The sequence below is a fragment of the Dendrobates tinctorius genome, unplaced genomic scaffold, assembly GCF_039654945.1.
Source record: "Dendrobates tinctorius isolate UK_male_01 unplaced genomic scaffold, ASM3965494v1 ptg000177l, whole genome shotgun sequence".
Classification (NCBI taxonomy): Eukaryota; Metazoa; Chordata; class Amphibia; order Anura; family Dendrobatidae; genus Dendrobates; species Dendrobates tinctorius.
The window spans coordinates 1,520,631-1,536,466 of NW_027361844.1; the positions used below are offsets into that span (position 1 = coordinate 1,520,631).

The following is a 15,836-nucleotide window of genomic DNA, read 5'->3' on the forward strand; positions in this document are numbered from 1 at the left end:
AGAGCGACCAGAATGGTGACCGGTCTGCAAACCATGTCCTATGAGAAATGTGTAAGGTAACAAGCAGGATTGCAGGATGCAGTGATGGGACGCAGGCACAGCAAGGATTAACAGGTTTATTTACAGGGGAATACTCCATGCAGGGAGGTAAAGGGTTAAACAGCATGAATGGGAGACAAAAGGTTATACAGGGGAGACAAACAGTACGTTAAATCAAAGCATAATTTTAAGGTGAAGAACAAGGGTTCAAAATAACGGCAGTACAGTAGCACAGATGTCAGGAAGTCCTTAAACTGCTGCTCTTGCTGCGAACTCAATGGTGCCGGCAATGGCCGACGCGGTGTCCTTATTAATGGGGTCCAGCAAGCCCTTCTTCTGGTAACAGTGGTCGGTCTCCGGTACCTTCCACTGCCCCTAGTTCATATACTGTAGATGCCTACAAGGGTACGGGCCACGGTACTGTCTAAGCCCGACGTGACTCTTGCACAACTCTCAGTCAAGCGGGCACAAGTGTCTGATGGTAATACGGGTCATGGTCTTGTACGAGCCCAATGTGGCTTGGCAGGTGTTTAATGGCTCAGTCAGGGTGCAAGTGTCTGTCCTGTCCCCGGTCACTCTTATGGGGCATGTGTGTTATACTCACGGACACGGAGTGTTCTGCGCCTTGCTTTCTGGCAGCCACTGGGCTTACACTGCACGTCACCTTCTCTTTGATCCCCGTTGTTGGCGGCGGGCGACAATGGGCACTGGCTTGCACACTGCTGGTGCTCCCAGCTGACGCACTCCTCTCTGTGGCTGCTGCATCACCCCGCTCAGCTCTCTTCTGTGTGTATGGCTCTGCTCTGAATTGCTGCTGGGCACATTGCTTCCCTCACTGCAGCAGTCCCTGTCCGTCTGGTCGACTGCTGCACAGCCAGTTGCAGCGCCGATACTCCGTGTCAGGATGGGGAGTGGAGCGCACTGCTCACCACACTGCGAGCTGCTCTAACCTGGTGCCAAACTCTCCTCCTTCGTGCGCTTTTCCTTCTCATACTCCTGTGGCTGCGTGCTCTTTATAGGTTCTCCCCGCCCCCTCCTGTCAGCAGAAAGCTCTGTCTCTCTCTTCCTTCCCTCCTGCAGCAGGGAAAGGTCCTCCTCTCTCAGGTTCCCCCCCGGGAACAGAGGATGCAACCTTCCTAGTTCCGGACCTGGCATGCAGGTACTCGTAGTCCGGTCTATTTCCTTACAAATGGTTATAGGATTTGGGAATGTTTAGCTTGCAAAAAAGAAGACTGAGAGGAAACTTAAGGTCCCGTTACACACAGGGACACTCCAGCGATCCCGACAACGATACGACCTGGAAAAGATTGCTGGTACGTCGCTACATGGTCGCTAGTAAGCTGTTAAACAGGCAGATCTACTCAACAACGCAGCAACGATACGACGATCCGTATAACGACCTCAGCGATCGTTGGGAACTTGTCAAACAGCAGCTATTATGACGACTGACGCCTGCGTCCCTGAGTTCTGCGTCACAAATGAGGTCGCTCCTCGGCGTCAAACACAGTGATGCATCCTGGCCAGTGGGACGCCAACGATCAAAAAATGGCCTAGGACATTCGAGCACGATCAACGATATCCAGAGGGGGGGCAGTCGCCGCTATGTGTCACATGTAGCGAGATCACTGACGAGGTTGCTGTTGCGTCACAAAACCTGTGACGTTTCAGCGATCACGCTAACGATCTCGCTATGTGTGACGGGGCCTTTAATAGCTGTCTACAAATATCTCAAGGGCTGTCACATTGTAGAAAGATCATCTTTATTCTCATTTGCGCAAGTAAAGACTAGAAGCAATGGGGTGAAACTGAATGTGAGGATACACAGATTAGATATTAGAAAAAATGTTTTGACAAGGTGATCAGTGAGTGGAACAGGCAGCCACAAGAGGTGGTGAGTTCTCCTTCAAAGGAAGTCTTCAAACAGAGGCTGGACAGACAACTGTCTGGGATGATTTAGTGAATCCTGCTTTGAGCAGGGGGTTGGACCAGATGACCCAGGAGGTCCCTTCCAACTCTGCGATTCTATGATTCTATGAGATTTGAGGGAAGCCAAACCAAAATGTCTCATGCAGGTGAGCCAGATTTCTCATGTAAACTGCATAGGCACCAAAAGAGAGTATGATAATTTGTTAGGCCGAGTTGACCACAAAAGGGAGCTTGGATGTACAGGGGCCAGCCACAGCTTTCCAATCTCTGTTCATTTATAATATGCCCATAATGTTGCCCACAAAGATATAATTCTTTAGTGAGTTGCCCAGTAATATTTAATGATATCTGGGACTGAGAAGACCCCCTGTAGTTTATGAGTAGTGAGAATTTGTTTGGAAATTCTTTGAATCTCATTATAGCAGCTTGCAAAGATTTAAGTTCCCTCAGAGGAGCCCTGACAGGGAAAACCTCAAAGTAGTAGATTAGCTTAGGGATGAGAGACATTTTCGCCAAGGCTAAACAGAGAGAGAGAGAGAGAGAGAGAGAGAGAGAGGGGTTTTTTTTTGTCCGGCACCCAGAAAGAGTTTTGGGTTAAATGAGTGTCTGGAGGATCCGCGAGAGAAAAAAACGTTGCAAGCTCCGTTTTCAAATCTTTGAGGATGGTGACGGACATCAACTTTTGGCGGATCCTGAAAAAAAACGGATGCAACGGACGGCAATCCGTCACAATCCGCCACTAATGGAAGTCAATGGGGAAAAAAACGGATCCTCAAAAGAAAATTGAGGATCCGTTTTTTTTCAAAACCTGCCCGATTGTGACTGATTGCAAAAAACTGAAGTGTGAAAGAGGCCTTAGGGGAAATATTCAAAGGTAATGCTTCAGTGTATCCATAAGGTTAGGGACAGTTATCTGAGGTTTAGTAAGGGTTAGTAAGATATCATCCGCAAATAATGAAATTTTTAATATCCTATTTTTAATTTCCAGCGCTGAGATGTTAATGTTCTGACTGATCATTGCTGTCAAGGGTTTAATACACATTCCAAATAAAAGAGGAGAGAGGGGACACCCTTGTCTCATGCCATTAAAGGTGTTAAAACTAGGTGAAATATGAAAGGGAAGATTTATAGAAGCCAAGGGGGATTTGTATAGGGCCCATAAGACTGTAAGAAAAGCGCCTGAGACAATCCATCATCCTGAACAGAAAGAACCAGTTAAGGTGATCAAAAGCCTTCTCTGCATCCAGGCTCAAGACAAGGGCCTATCTTTTGCTTCTGTTGGACTGGTCTATCAAGTCTATCATCCTTCTAGTGTTATCCTACCCTGATAAAAAGGCCCAAAACCCACCGGTTGAGGCAGCTAATAATTAGATCTGTTAAGGTACTGTCACACTTAGCGATGTACCAGCGATCCCGACCAGCGATATGACGCGGTCAGGATCGCTGGTACATCGCTAAGTGGTCGCTAGTGAGCTGCCACACAGGCAGATCTCACTAGCGACATCGCTGGGGACGGGGGTCGCTACTTACCTGTCACACCAGGCGATCCTGCGTCCTCCCACCCGGCTCCACGCTTCGCTCGTCGTCACAGCAGGAAGCGCCGCAGGAAGCTGACGACGAGAAAAAGTCCAGCCTGTTCTCGGCGATCAGCGATAAGCAGCGGGGGAGCGGGTTGTAGGTAAGTATCACACATAGCGATATCGCTAGCAATATCGCTATAACGTCACTAGTTATAGCGATATTGCTAGCGATATCTCTTAGTGTGACAGGCCCTTTAGCCAAAGGGCACTGTAATATTTTCAAATCCGAGTTTAGTAATTTTTTTTGGTCTCTAATTAGAGCAATCTAAAGGGTCCCTGCCTGGTTTAGGAATGAGAATTAGATAAGAATGTGATAAAGAGTTTGGTATGGGTGAGCCTTCCCTAACTGAGTTAAACAATCTAGTCATATATAGGGTAAGCACCTCAGCAATTGTTTTGTAATACAGGTATGTCAGGACATCTGACCCTGGGCTCTTACTCAAAGGCAGATCTTTCAGAATGTCTGTTATCTTTTCCTGAGTAATCAGTAGTTTAGAGATTAAGTAATTTTTCAATAAAGTGTCTAACGTTTCTGACTCGAACAAAGCATCTCTTGGAGATTGTATAATTTTTTTGTAAAAGTTGTAAAATATATTCATTATATTCGTGGAATTTTATTGGACTGAGCTCTCCACCTCCTGATATCTCGAGGCTATAGTGCGTTCTTTAAGCTGATGGGCCGGTAGAGTGTGAGCCCTTTTGCCTTTTTATTAATATTTTTGTTGAGAGTAGAGGAGCTATCTCTCAATCATTCGTATAGATAAATCTTTCAGTATATCTCTGGTCACTATCACGTTTCTTAGTTTTCTCTTACATGGAGAAGTGGTTAATTGACGTTCCAATATTTTAAGTTGGGAGTTGAGTTTGTAAGGAGATAGACCGGACCGCGGGTACCTGCATGCATGCCGGGTCGGGAACTGAAGAGGCTGCATCCATTGTTCCCGGGGGAAAGCCTGAGTTGGATGGACCTTCCCCTGCTGCATGAGGGAAGCATGAGAGAGACGGGGCTTCCTGCTGACAGGATGGGGCGGGAAGAGCCAGAAAAGGGCGCACAGCAGCAGGGAGATAAAAGGAAAAAAAGCGCTCGAAGCAGAGCAGTTTGGCGCCAGGGCAGAGCAGCGTGCAGAGCAGTGAGTGGCGCGCTCTGCTTCCCTTGTCCCTTGAATGAAGCACCGACACTGCGAGGGGTCGCATAGAAAGGGCCCCGTCACCTACAGAGCCAAGCGTGTATAGTAGCACGCCAGAGAGAGAGACCGCTGCCAAGCAGTGTAAAGCGGAGCCGAGCTGTGTTCATAGAGCTGAGACATGCACACTGAGTAGAGCTGAGCCAGCCGTGCAGCAGCCAGAGAGAGAAGTGCCAAGCCCTGAGAACATCGACAGTGTGCAAGCTAGTGCCCGACGTCACCCATCGCCAACAGCGGGGAACAGAGAGAAAGGGACGTACAGCGTGAGTCTGGTTACTGTCATAAAACAAGGCACAGAATGCTCCGTGTCCGTGAGTATAACACACGTGCCCCATACAAGTGACCGAGGACAGGACAGATCCTTGTACCTTGACCGTGCCGTTAACTTCTGAGCCACGTGGGGCCCGTACCAGATTATTACTCCTCTTACCATCAGCCAATTTGGGCTTGCTTGACCGAGACTGTGAGGAGAGTTGTGCAGGAGTCTCGTCGAGCTTAGACAGTAGTCGTGGCCCTTACCTTTGTAGGAAACTACAGTATATGGACTAGGGGCAGTGGAAGATACTGGAGATCGACCACTGTCACCAGAAGACAGGAATATTGTTGTCTGCTTGACCCCATTAATGAGGACACTGCGTTAGTCGTTGCCGGCATCATTGAGTTCGCAGCAGGAGCTGCTGTATTGACTTCCTTAGGCCTGTTTCACACTTTAGTTTTTTCTGTCAGTTAAAATCCGCCAAAATAGTGGAAAACGGATCCGCAGGCGGACTGACAGAAACGGGGGTCAGCGGATCGGCGGATGTACGGATTCGCCGAAGGGAAAAATTTAAAGGAACCGTGCCTGGGGAAAGGAGGAGAGAGAGAGAGTTAGTTTTGTCAATTTTGTCCAGCAGCCAGACATAAACGTGGGTTAAATCGGCAAATAGCGGATCCGGACACGAAAAAAACGTTACATGCTCCATCCGGGCCGTTGAGCGGACGCCAAAATCTTGGCAGATCCGTACAAAAACGGATCAAATGGACAACCATCCATCAAGATCCGCCGATAATGCACGTCTATGAGGAAAAAAACGGATCCGCCAAGAAAAATGGTGGATCCGTTTTTTTTCCAAATCGGCGGATCTTGACTGATGGTCACAAACGGAAGTGTTAAACAGGTCTTATACGTTTGCTAATATTTGAACTGTTGTATTGTACTGTGCCTTTAATACTGTTTTCTTTAATACTGTTTAATAATTTACCTCCCTGCATGGAGTATTTCCCCTGTAAATAAACCTGTTAACCCTTGCTCTGCCTGCGTCCCGTCACTGCATCCCATGTTCCTGCTTGTTACTCTTACAAGTTTAGTATATAAAAGGTTAGCATTTTTTTTTAAATTCTAGTCCACTCCTTAATACAGTGATCTCTCATCACTGCGTTATAAGCTTCCCATAGGATGTAGGGTTGGACACCAACCCATCGTTAGGTTGGAAAAAAATCAGAAAGAGGATTAAAGTTTTCTTAGCATTAGGGTCCTTGACCAAGAATTCATTCAAGCCCCAATGACAGCGAGTTGAAGAGTGAGAAGTAGTGTTGAGCATTCCGATACCGCAAGTATCGGGTATCGGCCGATACTTGCTGTATCGGAATTCCGATACCGACTTCCGATATTTTTTCAATATCTGAATTCGGCATCGGAATCGGAAGTTCAGTTGATTGACGGCCTGACGTCATCATGATGCGCGGTGTGTGCGCATCATGATGCGCCGTCATTTCGGGCCTTCCGGGGGTCTCTGCCGGCCTGCCGGGGGGCTGTGTGGACTGCCCGGGGTCTGTACCGGCCTGCCGGGGGTCTGTGCCGGCCTGCCGGTGGTCTGTGCACCCTGTGGGGGTCTGTACCGGCCTGCCGGGGGGCTGTGCCGGCCTGCCGGGGGGCTGTGCCGGCCTGCCGGGGGGCTGTGCTGATGTCCGGGGGTCTGTGCAAGCATCGTCCGATGGGACTACAAGTCCCATCTGGCGATGCCTGCTACCATGACAGTGATTGACACATTAGCCAATGATGGGACAGTAGTAGTCCCATCATCCGGCTAATGTGTTAAATGTTAAAAAAAAAAAAATACTACATACATACTACATACATGCTACATACATACTACATGCTACATACATACTACATATATACTACATACATACTACATACATGCTACATACATACTACATATATACTACATACATGCTACATACATACTGCATGCTACATACATACTACATGCATGCTACATACATACTACATATATACTACATGCATGCTACATACATACTACATACTACATACATACTACATACATACTACATACATACTACATACATACTACATGCTACATACATACCACATACATACTACATACATACTACATACTACATATATACTACATGCATGCTACATACATACTACATGCTACATACATACCACATATATACTACATACATACAATACATACTACATACATACTACATATATACTACATGCATGCTACATACATACTACATGCTACATACATACCACATACATACTACATACATACTACATACATACTACATGCTACATACATACTACATGCATGCTACATACATACTACATATATACTACATGCATGCTACATACATACTACATGCATGCTACATACATACTACATACATACTACATGCTACATACATACCACATATATACTACATACATACAATACATTCATACAATACATACATAGACATACAGTACATATAACATAGAGTAACATACTTACCAATACTTGTCACATTGTTCCCCGAAGCCATTGTCGTCTACGGAATAAATATTAACATAACAAACCACAAAAATACTCACCCACGATCCGAAGCAGTCCACGAGTGTGTCCCACGACGATCTTGGGTAGAGAACTGCAGCATCAGATGATGCTGCCGTTCTCTACGGGCTGCAGGAATCCAATGACGGAAGGTAGGTATCCTTCCGCACTGTATTCCTCCGCCACTTAAAAAAAAAAAAGTCCCTAGTCTCACTTTATGCCATTGCTGCGTGGGAATTTCCCACACAGCAATGGCATAAAGTGAGACTAGGGACTTTTTTTTTTAAGTGGCGGAGGAATACAGTGCGGAAGGATACCTACCTTCCGTCATTGGATTCCTGCAGCCCGTAGAGAACGGCAGCAACAGCTGATGCTGCAGTTCTCTACCCAAGATCGTCGTGGGACACACTCGTGGACTGCTTCGGATCGTGGGTGAGTATTTTTGTGGTTTGTTATGTTAATATTTATTCCGTAGACGACAATGGCTTCGGGGAACAATGTGACAAGTATTGGTAAGTATGTTACTCTATGTTATATGTACTGTATGTCTATGTATGTATTGTATGAATGTATTGTATGTATGTAGTATATATGTGGTATGTATGTAGCATGTAGTATGTATGTAGTATGTATGTAGCATGCATGTAGCATGCAGTATGTATGTAGCATGCATGTAGTATATATGTAGTATGTATGTAGCATGCATGTAGTATATATGTAGCATGTATGTGGTATGTATGTAGCATGTAGTATGTATGTAGCATGCATGTAGTATATATGTAGTATGTATGTAGCATGCATGTAGTATATATGTAGTATGTATGTGGTATGTATGTAGCATGTAGTATGTATGTAGCATGCATGTAGTATATATGTAGTATGTATGTAGCATGTAGTATGTAGCATGCATGTAGTATGTATGTAGCATGCATGTAGTATATATGTAGTATGTATGTAGCATGTAGTATGTATGTAGCATGCATGTAGTATATATGTGTTATGTATGTGGTATGTATGTAGCATGCATGTAGCATGCATGTAGTATATATGTAGTATGTATGTAGCATGTAGTATGTATGTAGTATGTATGTAGCATGCATGTAGCATGCAGTATGTATGTAGCATGCATGTAGTATATATGTAGTATGTATGTAGCATGTAGTATGTAGCATGCATGTAGTATATATGTAGTATGTAGCATGTAGTATGTATGTAGCATGCATGTAGTATATATGTGTTATGTATGTAGCATGTAGCATGCATGTAGCATGCATGTAGTATGTATGTAGTATATATGTGGTATGTATGTAGCATGCAGTATGTATGTAGCATGCATGTAGTATATATGTAGTATGTATGTTGCATGTAGTATTTATGTAGTATGAATGTAGCATGTATGTAGTATGCATGTTGTATGTATGTAGCATGTAATTTTTTTTTTTTTTTTTTACATTTAACACATTAGCCGGATGATGGGACTACTACTGTCCCATCATTGGCTAATGTGTCAATCACTGTCATGGTAGCAGGCATCGCCCGATGGGACTTGTAGTCCCATCGGACGATGCCTGCACAGACCCCCGGAGCCTGCACAGACCACCGGCAGGCCGGCACAGCCCCCCGGCAGGCCGGCACAGCCCCCCGGCAGGCCGGCACAGCCCCCCGGCAGGCCGGCACAGCCCCCCGGAGCCTGCACAGACCACCGGCAGGCCGGCACAGACCACCGGAGCCTGCACAGCCCCCCTGGCAGGCCGGCACAGCCCCCCGAAAGGCCCGTACAGACCCCAGAGAGGCTGTACAAGGGCAGGAAAGGGATTTTCTTATTCCGATACCGGAAGTCCCATAGACTTGAATGGGACTTCCGGTATCGGAATCGGCGATACCGATACTTTTTTTAAAGATCGGCCGATACCATCCGATACGATACTTTGAAGTATCGGACGGTATCGCTCAACTCTAGTGAGAAGATTTCAGATTTATCAGTAACTCAGTTTTTTAAAAAAATAACTGTCCCCAGCATCTACCAGAAGCAACCATATTGTAAGCTGGACTATCATACATCTGTATAGGTAGCCAGTCAAAGAAAAAGTTGCATAACGGAACAATGAAACTTTAAAAAATTAATTCACTTCACTTATGAATTGTGTTTTAAATGTACCATTTGTACTTTTTTCCATTCTAAGAAATAAATTGAGACTTTCACATTTACCTTAAACTTCTTTCTGCCTCGCAGGTGCTGTGCGTGGGTCAGATTATCTGTGCAGTATTGGCCGACACTCCGGCTCAAGCTAAGAAAGCAGCGGCCAAAGTCAATATTGTCTATGAGAATTTGAAGCCAGTTATTCTGACTATTGAGGTGTGTTGTTGTAATCTTTCAGGGTTTGAATACTAGAAATGAAAAAACAACTGTAGGCTAGAAAATATTAGCCAAATGGTGGCCACACTCCTGTCGGTCATACAAAAGGAACGATAGGACCTTACACAGAATACAGCAGACTCATGGTTCACTGTATTCACGAGGGGAGCACTGATCCCCGTTCTACCCCTTCCCAGCTGTGTATTCGGCAGCATATTATGGTGAAATATCTACTTTAAAAAATCAAGAATACATTTTTTTTTTGGCATAGAATCAAGAAAACTAGCCTTCTATCATTAGCCAATCTGCTAAAGAATTCTCATAGATATTTAAAACTGGATTTTGTATTTTTAACATGTCAGTAATAACTGTCACTTTTATATCTGGCCATTGTAATTGATTCATGGAAGTTAAAAATCTGAAGTGTGTTATACAATCAAGGGTACTGCAATAAATATCTCATGTAGAATATGATAACAGTAAGGCTATGTGCGCACGTTGCGGATTTACTTGCAGAAATTTCTGCCTCTCTTGGCAAAAAATGCTGTAGAAATTCCACTCGCTTTTTATGCGGATTTTATGCGTTTTTTATGCGGATTTACATGTGCATTGATATATGGATTTGCTTGCGGATTTTTGTTTTTGCTAAATAAAGATATATTATTTAAAAAGTAAAAAACTGATATCATTTTCATGTCCAATCTCCATTGTTGATGTGCTTCAACCAAGATGGGCACTAGATTCTCCGCCCACAAACTCTTCCTGCCTCTGACATAATTTCCTTTGCCAAATCTGCGTTTTTGGCGCCAAGTCAGCAGGAAATCCGCAAACTTTTTTACACCTGCGTTTTTGCTGCAGATTTGAGTGACTCAATGTAAGTCAATGGGTGAAAAACACTGCAGAGCCACAAAAAGAATTGACATGCTGCAGAAAATAAAACGCTGCGAATCAGGATGGAATTTTCCGCATGTGCACAACAATTCTGGATTCCCATTGATTAACCTTGCTTTAGTAATCCTTTGCATTTTTGGTGCATTTCCATGCTGAACAAAGCGCTGCGGAAAAACAACCAATCCGCATCATGTGCACATAGCCTTAAATGGTTGTACTACCATCATATTTACATTTATTATCAAGAAAACTGTATTTTTTGAACTTTTTTCAGTATACGTATATTAAAATTAATACAAGATTATAAATATATTCATGCTTCATCATAAGAATGATTCCAGAGAGTGATAGTAATAATATTAATAATGCCTGCAAAGTGATTCTGTTCACGTATATGTTCACGTATATGACATTTTCCTGGCTGGCTCTCTGAGTGCAGTAAAAAGCCGCGGGTAATATGTACATGTGGCTGAGCATGCGCAGTCAATCATTATTTATCACTTTTATTGTGGTCAACTGAAAAGTACATTTTCCATCCTGGCTGGCTCTTTTCTGGTGCAGTAAAAAGCTGGAGGTTGTACGTACAGATCCGAACGAGATGGAGGAATCCAGTTGAGTGCAGCTACCATGAGAGATTGACTGCGCATGCTTAGCCAAGTCTACATACTACCCGCGGCTTTTTCATGCACTATAGAGAGCAAGCCAGGAAAATGTCACAACTGCAGTGACTGAGGAATGATTGACTGTGCATGCTCGGCCACCTAACAGTTACATACATAGAACCACATTGCAGACATTATTAGTAACACCATAGAAATATCTGTGAAACAATTCATTAATTCGAATAAGTAAAAAAGGCAAAACCAAAACAGAGAAATTATGCCAGGACAATAATTTTTGAAATGATTAAAAAGAATCAATTTTATTAGATATAATCTAAAAACATATAAAATTCCAAGAAACCCAATTGGATAGTGATGACCCTGAGAGTTTTTTTAATGCATGATTATAAATTGACAAATTGTATACTTAGTATAGAGAGATATCTCCAAATGACTAAAATAAGGAAGAGGAACAGCATCCGGTCTGGGTGAAAAATTGTATCAAAGATTTATTCTGCCAGTAACGTTTCGGCCATATTGTGGCCTTTTTCAATATGGCCGAAACGTTACTGGCAGAATAAATCTTTGATACAATTTTTCACCCAGACCGGATGCTGTTCCTCTTCCTTATTTTGGACTATTGTTCATTTGGGTCCATGAACCTTTGAACTGGCATCCATTCCTCCGTTGTGCTGTCGGCTGCTTTTTGCTATCTCCAAATGACTAGTCATATGTTCACCATAAAAGTTATACTTATCAACATCAGAAAAGTAAAAAGTAAATCCCACAAACACAGATGGTATGGTACATTACTTTACTGAGTATGTAAAATGCAAGGAATCATGATTTAAAAGGATACAGATGCCCAAATATATCAGTTGCAGAGTATATTGAATGTAAATTATCCCTGCTTATGCTTTTAATCTGGCATAAAAAAAACTCCCAGGGTCCCCACTAATGAAATAGGTTTTCTCACCCACCGGGCTGTTTTTTATGTGTGTAATTCTTGGAATTGTTATGTTTTTTTAGTCAATAAAATTGATACTTTTTGATAATTTCTTAAATTATTCTCTTGGCATAATTTCTCTGTTTTGGTTTTGCTATGGTTGTTAGTACTATATATAATATATATTATATAGAGAGAGAATAGAAAAAGTACAAAAAGATCAAAAAAGTAGACTTTATTATTATTTAATAAAGTCCACTTTTTTCAGTTTTTTCATCTTTTTGTGCTGTTTTCCTTTTTTATTCTATCACTAGAAACCATTGCATTACTGGTTGGGAAAACTTTATATATATATATATGTATATATATATATATATATATATACAGTATATATACTGTGTGTGTGTGTGTATATATATATATATCTACAGTATGTGTGTATATATATATATATATATATATATATATATATATATATATATATATATTAGCTGAAGAGCCCGGCGTTGCCTGAGCATAGTAACCAACTGTGGTTAGTTATAACAAATTATAATGATTATATTGCACATAAAAACATTTCACATCATATATTCAACGCTACAGATTTGCAACACAAATTAACTAAACGATTACCCAAGTATTGATAGTATTTTATTTTCAACTCATTCAAGACACTTTTAATAATAATAATAATAATATAATAATAAATTTTATTTTTATAGCGCCGACATATTCCGCAGCACTTTACATTTCAGAGGGGATTTGTACAGACAATAGACATTACAGCATAACAATAATCACATACAGTAGATTATAACAAATACCAAGAGGAATGAGGGCCCTGCTCGCAAGCTTACAGTCTATGAGGAAAGAGGTAGACACGAAAGGTGGGTGGTAACAGTTGCCCTGATTGTATGGACCAGCCATAATGTTAAGTGTGTAACAGTACAGACACAAAGGGCTAATGGATGCATAAAGCATGTGGGAACATGATGCTGGGAACCTGGTTATGGTAAAACTTTTGGCTCTGCCACACAGGGATAGGTTAGGTTAATGTGTTGAGGCGATAGGCCAGTCTGAATAAATGCGTTTTCAGGACACGCTTAAAATTGTGGGGATTGGGGACTAATCGTATTGACCTGGGAAGTGCATTCCAAAGAATTGGCGCGGCACGTGTAAAGTCTTGGAGACGGGAGTGGGAGGTTCTGACTATTGAGGATACTAACCTCAGGTCATCAGCAGAACGGAGGGCGCGGGTAGGGTGGTATACTGAAACAAGGGAGGAGATGTAGGGTGGTGCTGAGCCATGGAGGGCTTTGTGGGTGAGGGTAATAAGTTTATACTGAATTCTGGAGTGGATGGGTAGCCAGTGTAATGACTGGCACAAGGTAGAGGCATCGGTGTAACGATTGGTGAGGAATATGATCCTGGCTGCAGCATTCAAGACAGATTGGAAAGGGGAGAGTTTTGTAAGAGGGAGACCGATTAGAAGAGAGTTACAATAGTCGAGACGAGAATGAATAAGAGAAACAGTAAGAGTTTTTGCAGAGTCAAAAGTAAGAAAAGGTCGAATTCTAGAAATGTTTTTGAGGTGCAGATGACAAGAGCGAGCCAGTGATCGAATGTGGGGGGCAAAGGAAAGCTCGGAATCAAGTATGACCCCAAGACAGCGGGCATGTTGCTGGGGAGTAATAGTGGAACCACAGACGGAAATGGCAATGTCGGGTGTAGGTACATTAGTAGCGGGAGGAAACACAAGGAGTTCAGTCTTTGACAGGTTCAGTTTCAGATATAGTGAGGACATGATATTAGACACAGCGTTTAGACAATCGCCAGTGTTTTCTAGAAAGGCTGGCGTGATGTCAGGAGAAGAAGCGTATAATTGGGTGTCATCAGCATAGAGATGGTAATGGAAACCAAATCTACTGATTGTTTGACCAATAGGGGCAGTGTACAAGGAGAAGAGGAGGGGGCCTAGAACCGATCCTTGAGGAACCCCAACAGTAAGGGGAAGGTGAGAGGAGGAGGAACCGGCAAAAGAAACAGTAAAGGAGCGGTCGGAGAGATAGGAGGAGAACCAGGAGAGAACGGTGTCCTTGAGGCCAATGGAATGGAGCATAGTGAGGAGGAGCTGATGATCCACAGTGTCGAATGCTGCAGAGAGATCCAAGAGAATTAGCATGGAGTAATGACCATTTGTTTTAGCTGTTAGCAGATCATTAGAGACTTTAGTGAGGGCAGTTTCAGTGGAGTGTAAAGAGCGGAAACCGGATTGGAGAGGGTCGAGAACAGAGTTTTCTGAGAGATAGCGGATAAGACGGGAGTGGACCAGGCGTTCCAGGAGTTTAGAGATGAAGGGAAGATTAGAGACAGGTCTATAGTTAGCGGCACAGTTTTGTTCGAGGGATGGTTTTTTAAGTAGTGGATGTATGATGGCATGCTTAAATGAGGAGGGAAAAATACCAGAAGAGAGAGAGAGGTTAAATATTTTAGTTAGGTGAGGGGTGACAGCAGGGGAAAGGGACTGGAGGAAATGTGACGGAAATGGGTCACTGGTGCAAGTAGTTGGGCGAGAAGATGCAAGGAGCCTGCTTACTTCTTCTTCTGTGACTGGTTCAAAATCAGAGAGTGAGTTAGATGCAGTGGGGGAGGGAGGACAGTGCATGGTATGAGGGGATTTGGAGATAATTTCCTGTCGGATCTGGTCAATTTTTTCTTTGAAGTAAGTGGCCAGATCGTCAGCTCGGAGCTCCGTGGTTGGGGCCTGTACTCTTGGATTGAGTAGGGAATGAAAAGTGTCAAAGAGACGTTTCGGGTTATTGGACAGTGAGGTGATGAGGGTGTTGAAATAGGTTTGTTTTGAGAGGTGAAGGGCAGTGTTGTATGTTCTAAGCATAAACTTAAAATGGATGAAATCTTCGTGTAGATTGGATTTTCACTTTTGATAAACAACATGTGTATCTGTGTATCTAACCCTATCCTGTGTGATAATGTCTGCTGAGCTGTGTACCTAATCCTCTCCTGTGTGATACTTTCTGCTCAGCCGTGTATCTAATACTATTCTGTGTGATACTGTGTGCTGAGCTGTGCACCTAAACCTTTCCTGTGTGATACTTTCTGCTCAGCCGTGTATCTAATCCTATCATGTGTGATACTGACTACTGAGCCGTGTACCTAATCCTATTCTGTGTGATACTGACTGCAGAGCCGTGTATCTAATCCTATTCTGTGTGATACTGTCTGCTGAGCCGTGTATCTAATACTAATCTGTATGATACTGTGTGCTGAGCTGTGTATCTAATCCTATCCTGTGTGATACTGTCTGCTGAGCCGTGCATCTATTCCTATCCTGTGTTATACTGACTGCTGAGCTATGTATCTAATCCTATCCTGTGTGATACTGACTGCTGAGCTGTGTATCTAATCATATCCTGTGTGATACTGGGCTCCCCCTGCAGTCTGTGTCAGAGGGTGGTCTGAGTTGGCACGG

At 43.2% G+C, this 15,836-nt stretch overlaps 1 protein-coding gene across 2 annotated transcripts in view; it reads left to right on the forward strand.

The window, feature by feature from the left end:
* The window catches only part of LOC141054217 (aldehyde oxidase-like), a 234,811-nt gene that overhangs the window by 87,702 nt on the left and 131,273 nt on the right, over window positions 1–15,836 (forward strand). For both annotated transcript variants that reach the window (XM_073551447.1, XM_073551448.1), the window contains one exon: window positions 9,785–9,907. In XM_073551447.1, the coding sequence (XP_073407548.1) occupies window positions 9,785–9,907 (123 nt within the window). The remainder of the gene's footprint in view (window positions 1–9,784; window positions 9,908–15,836) is intronic.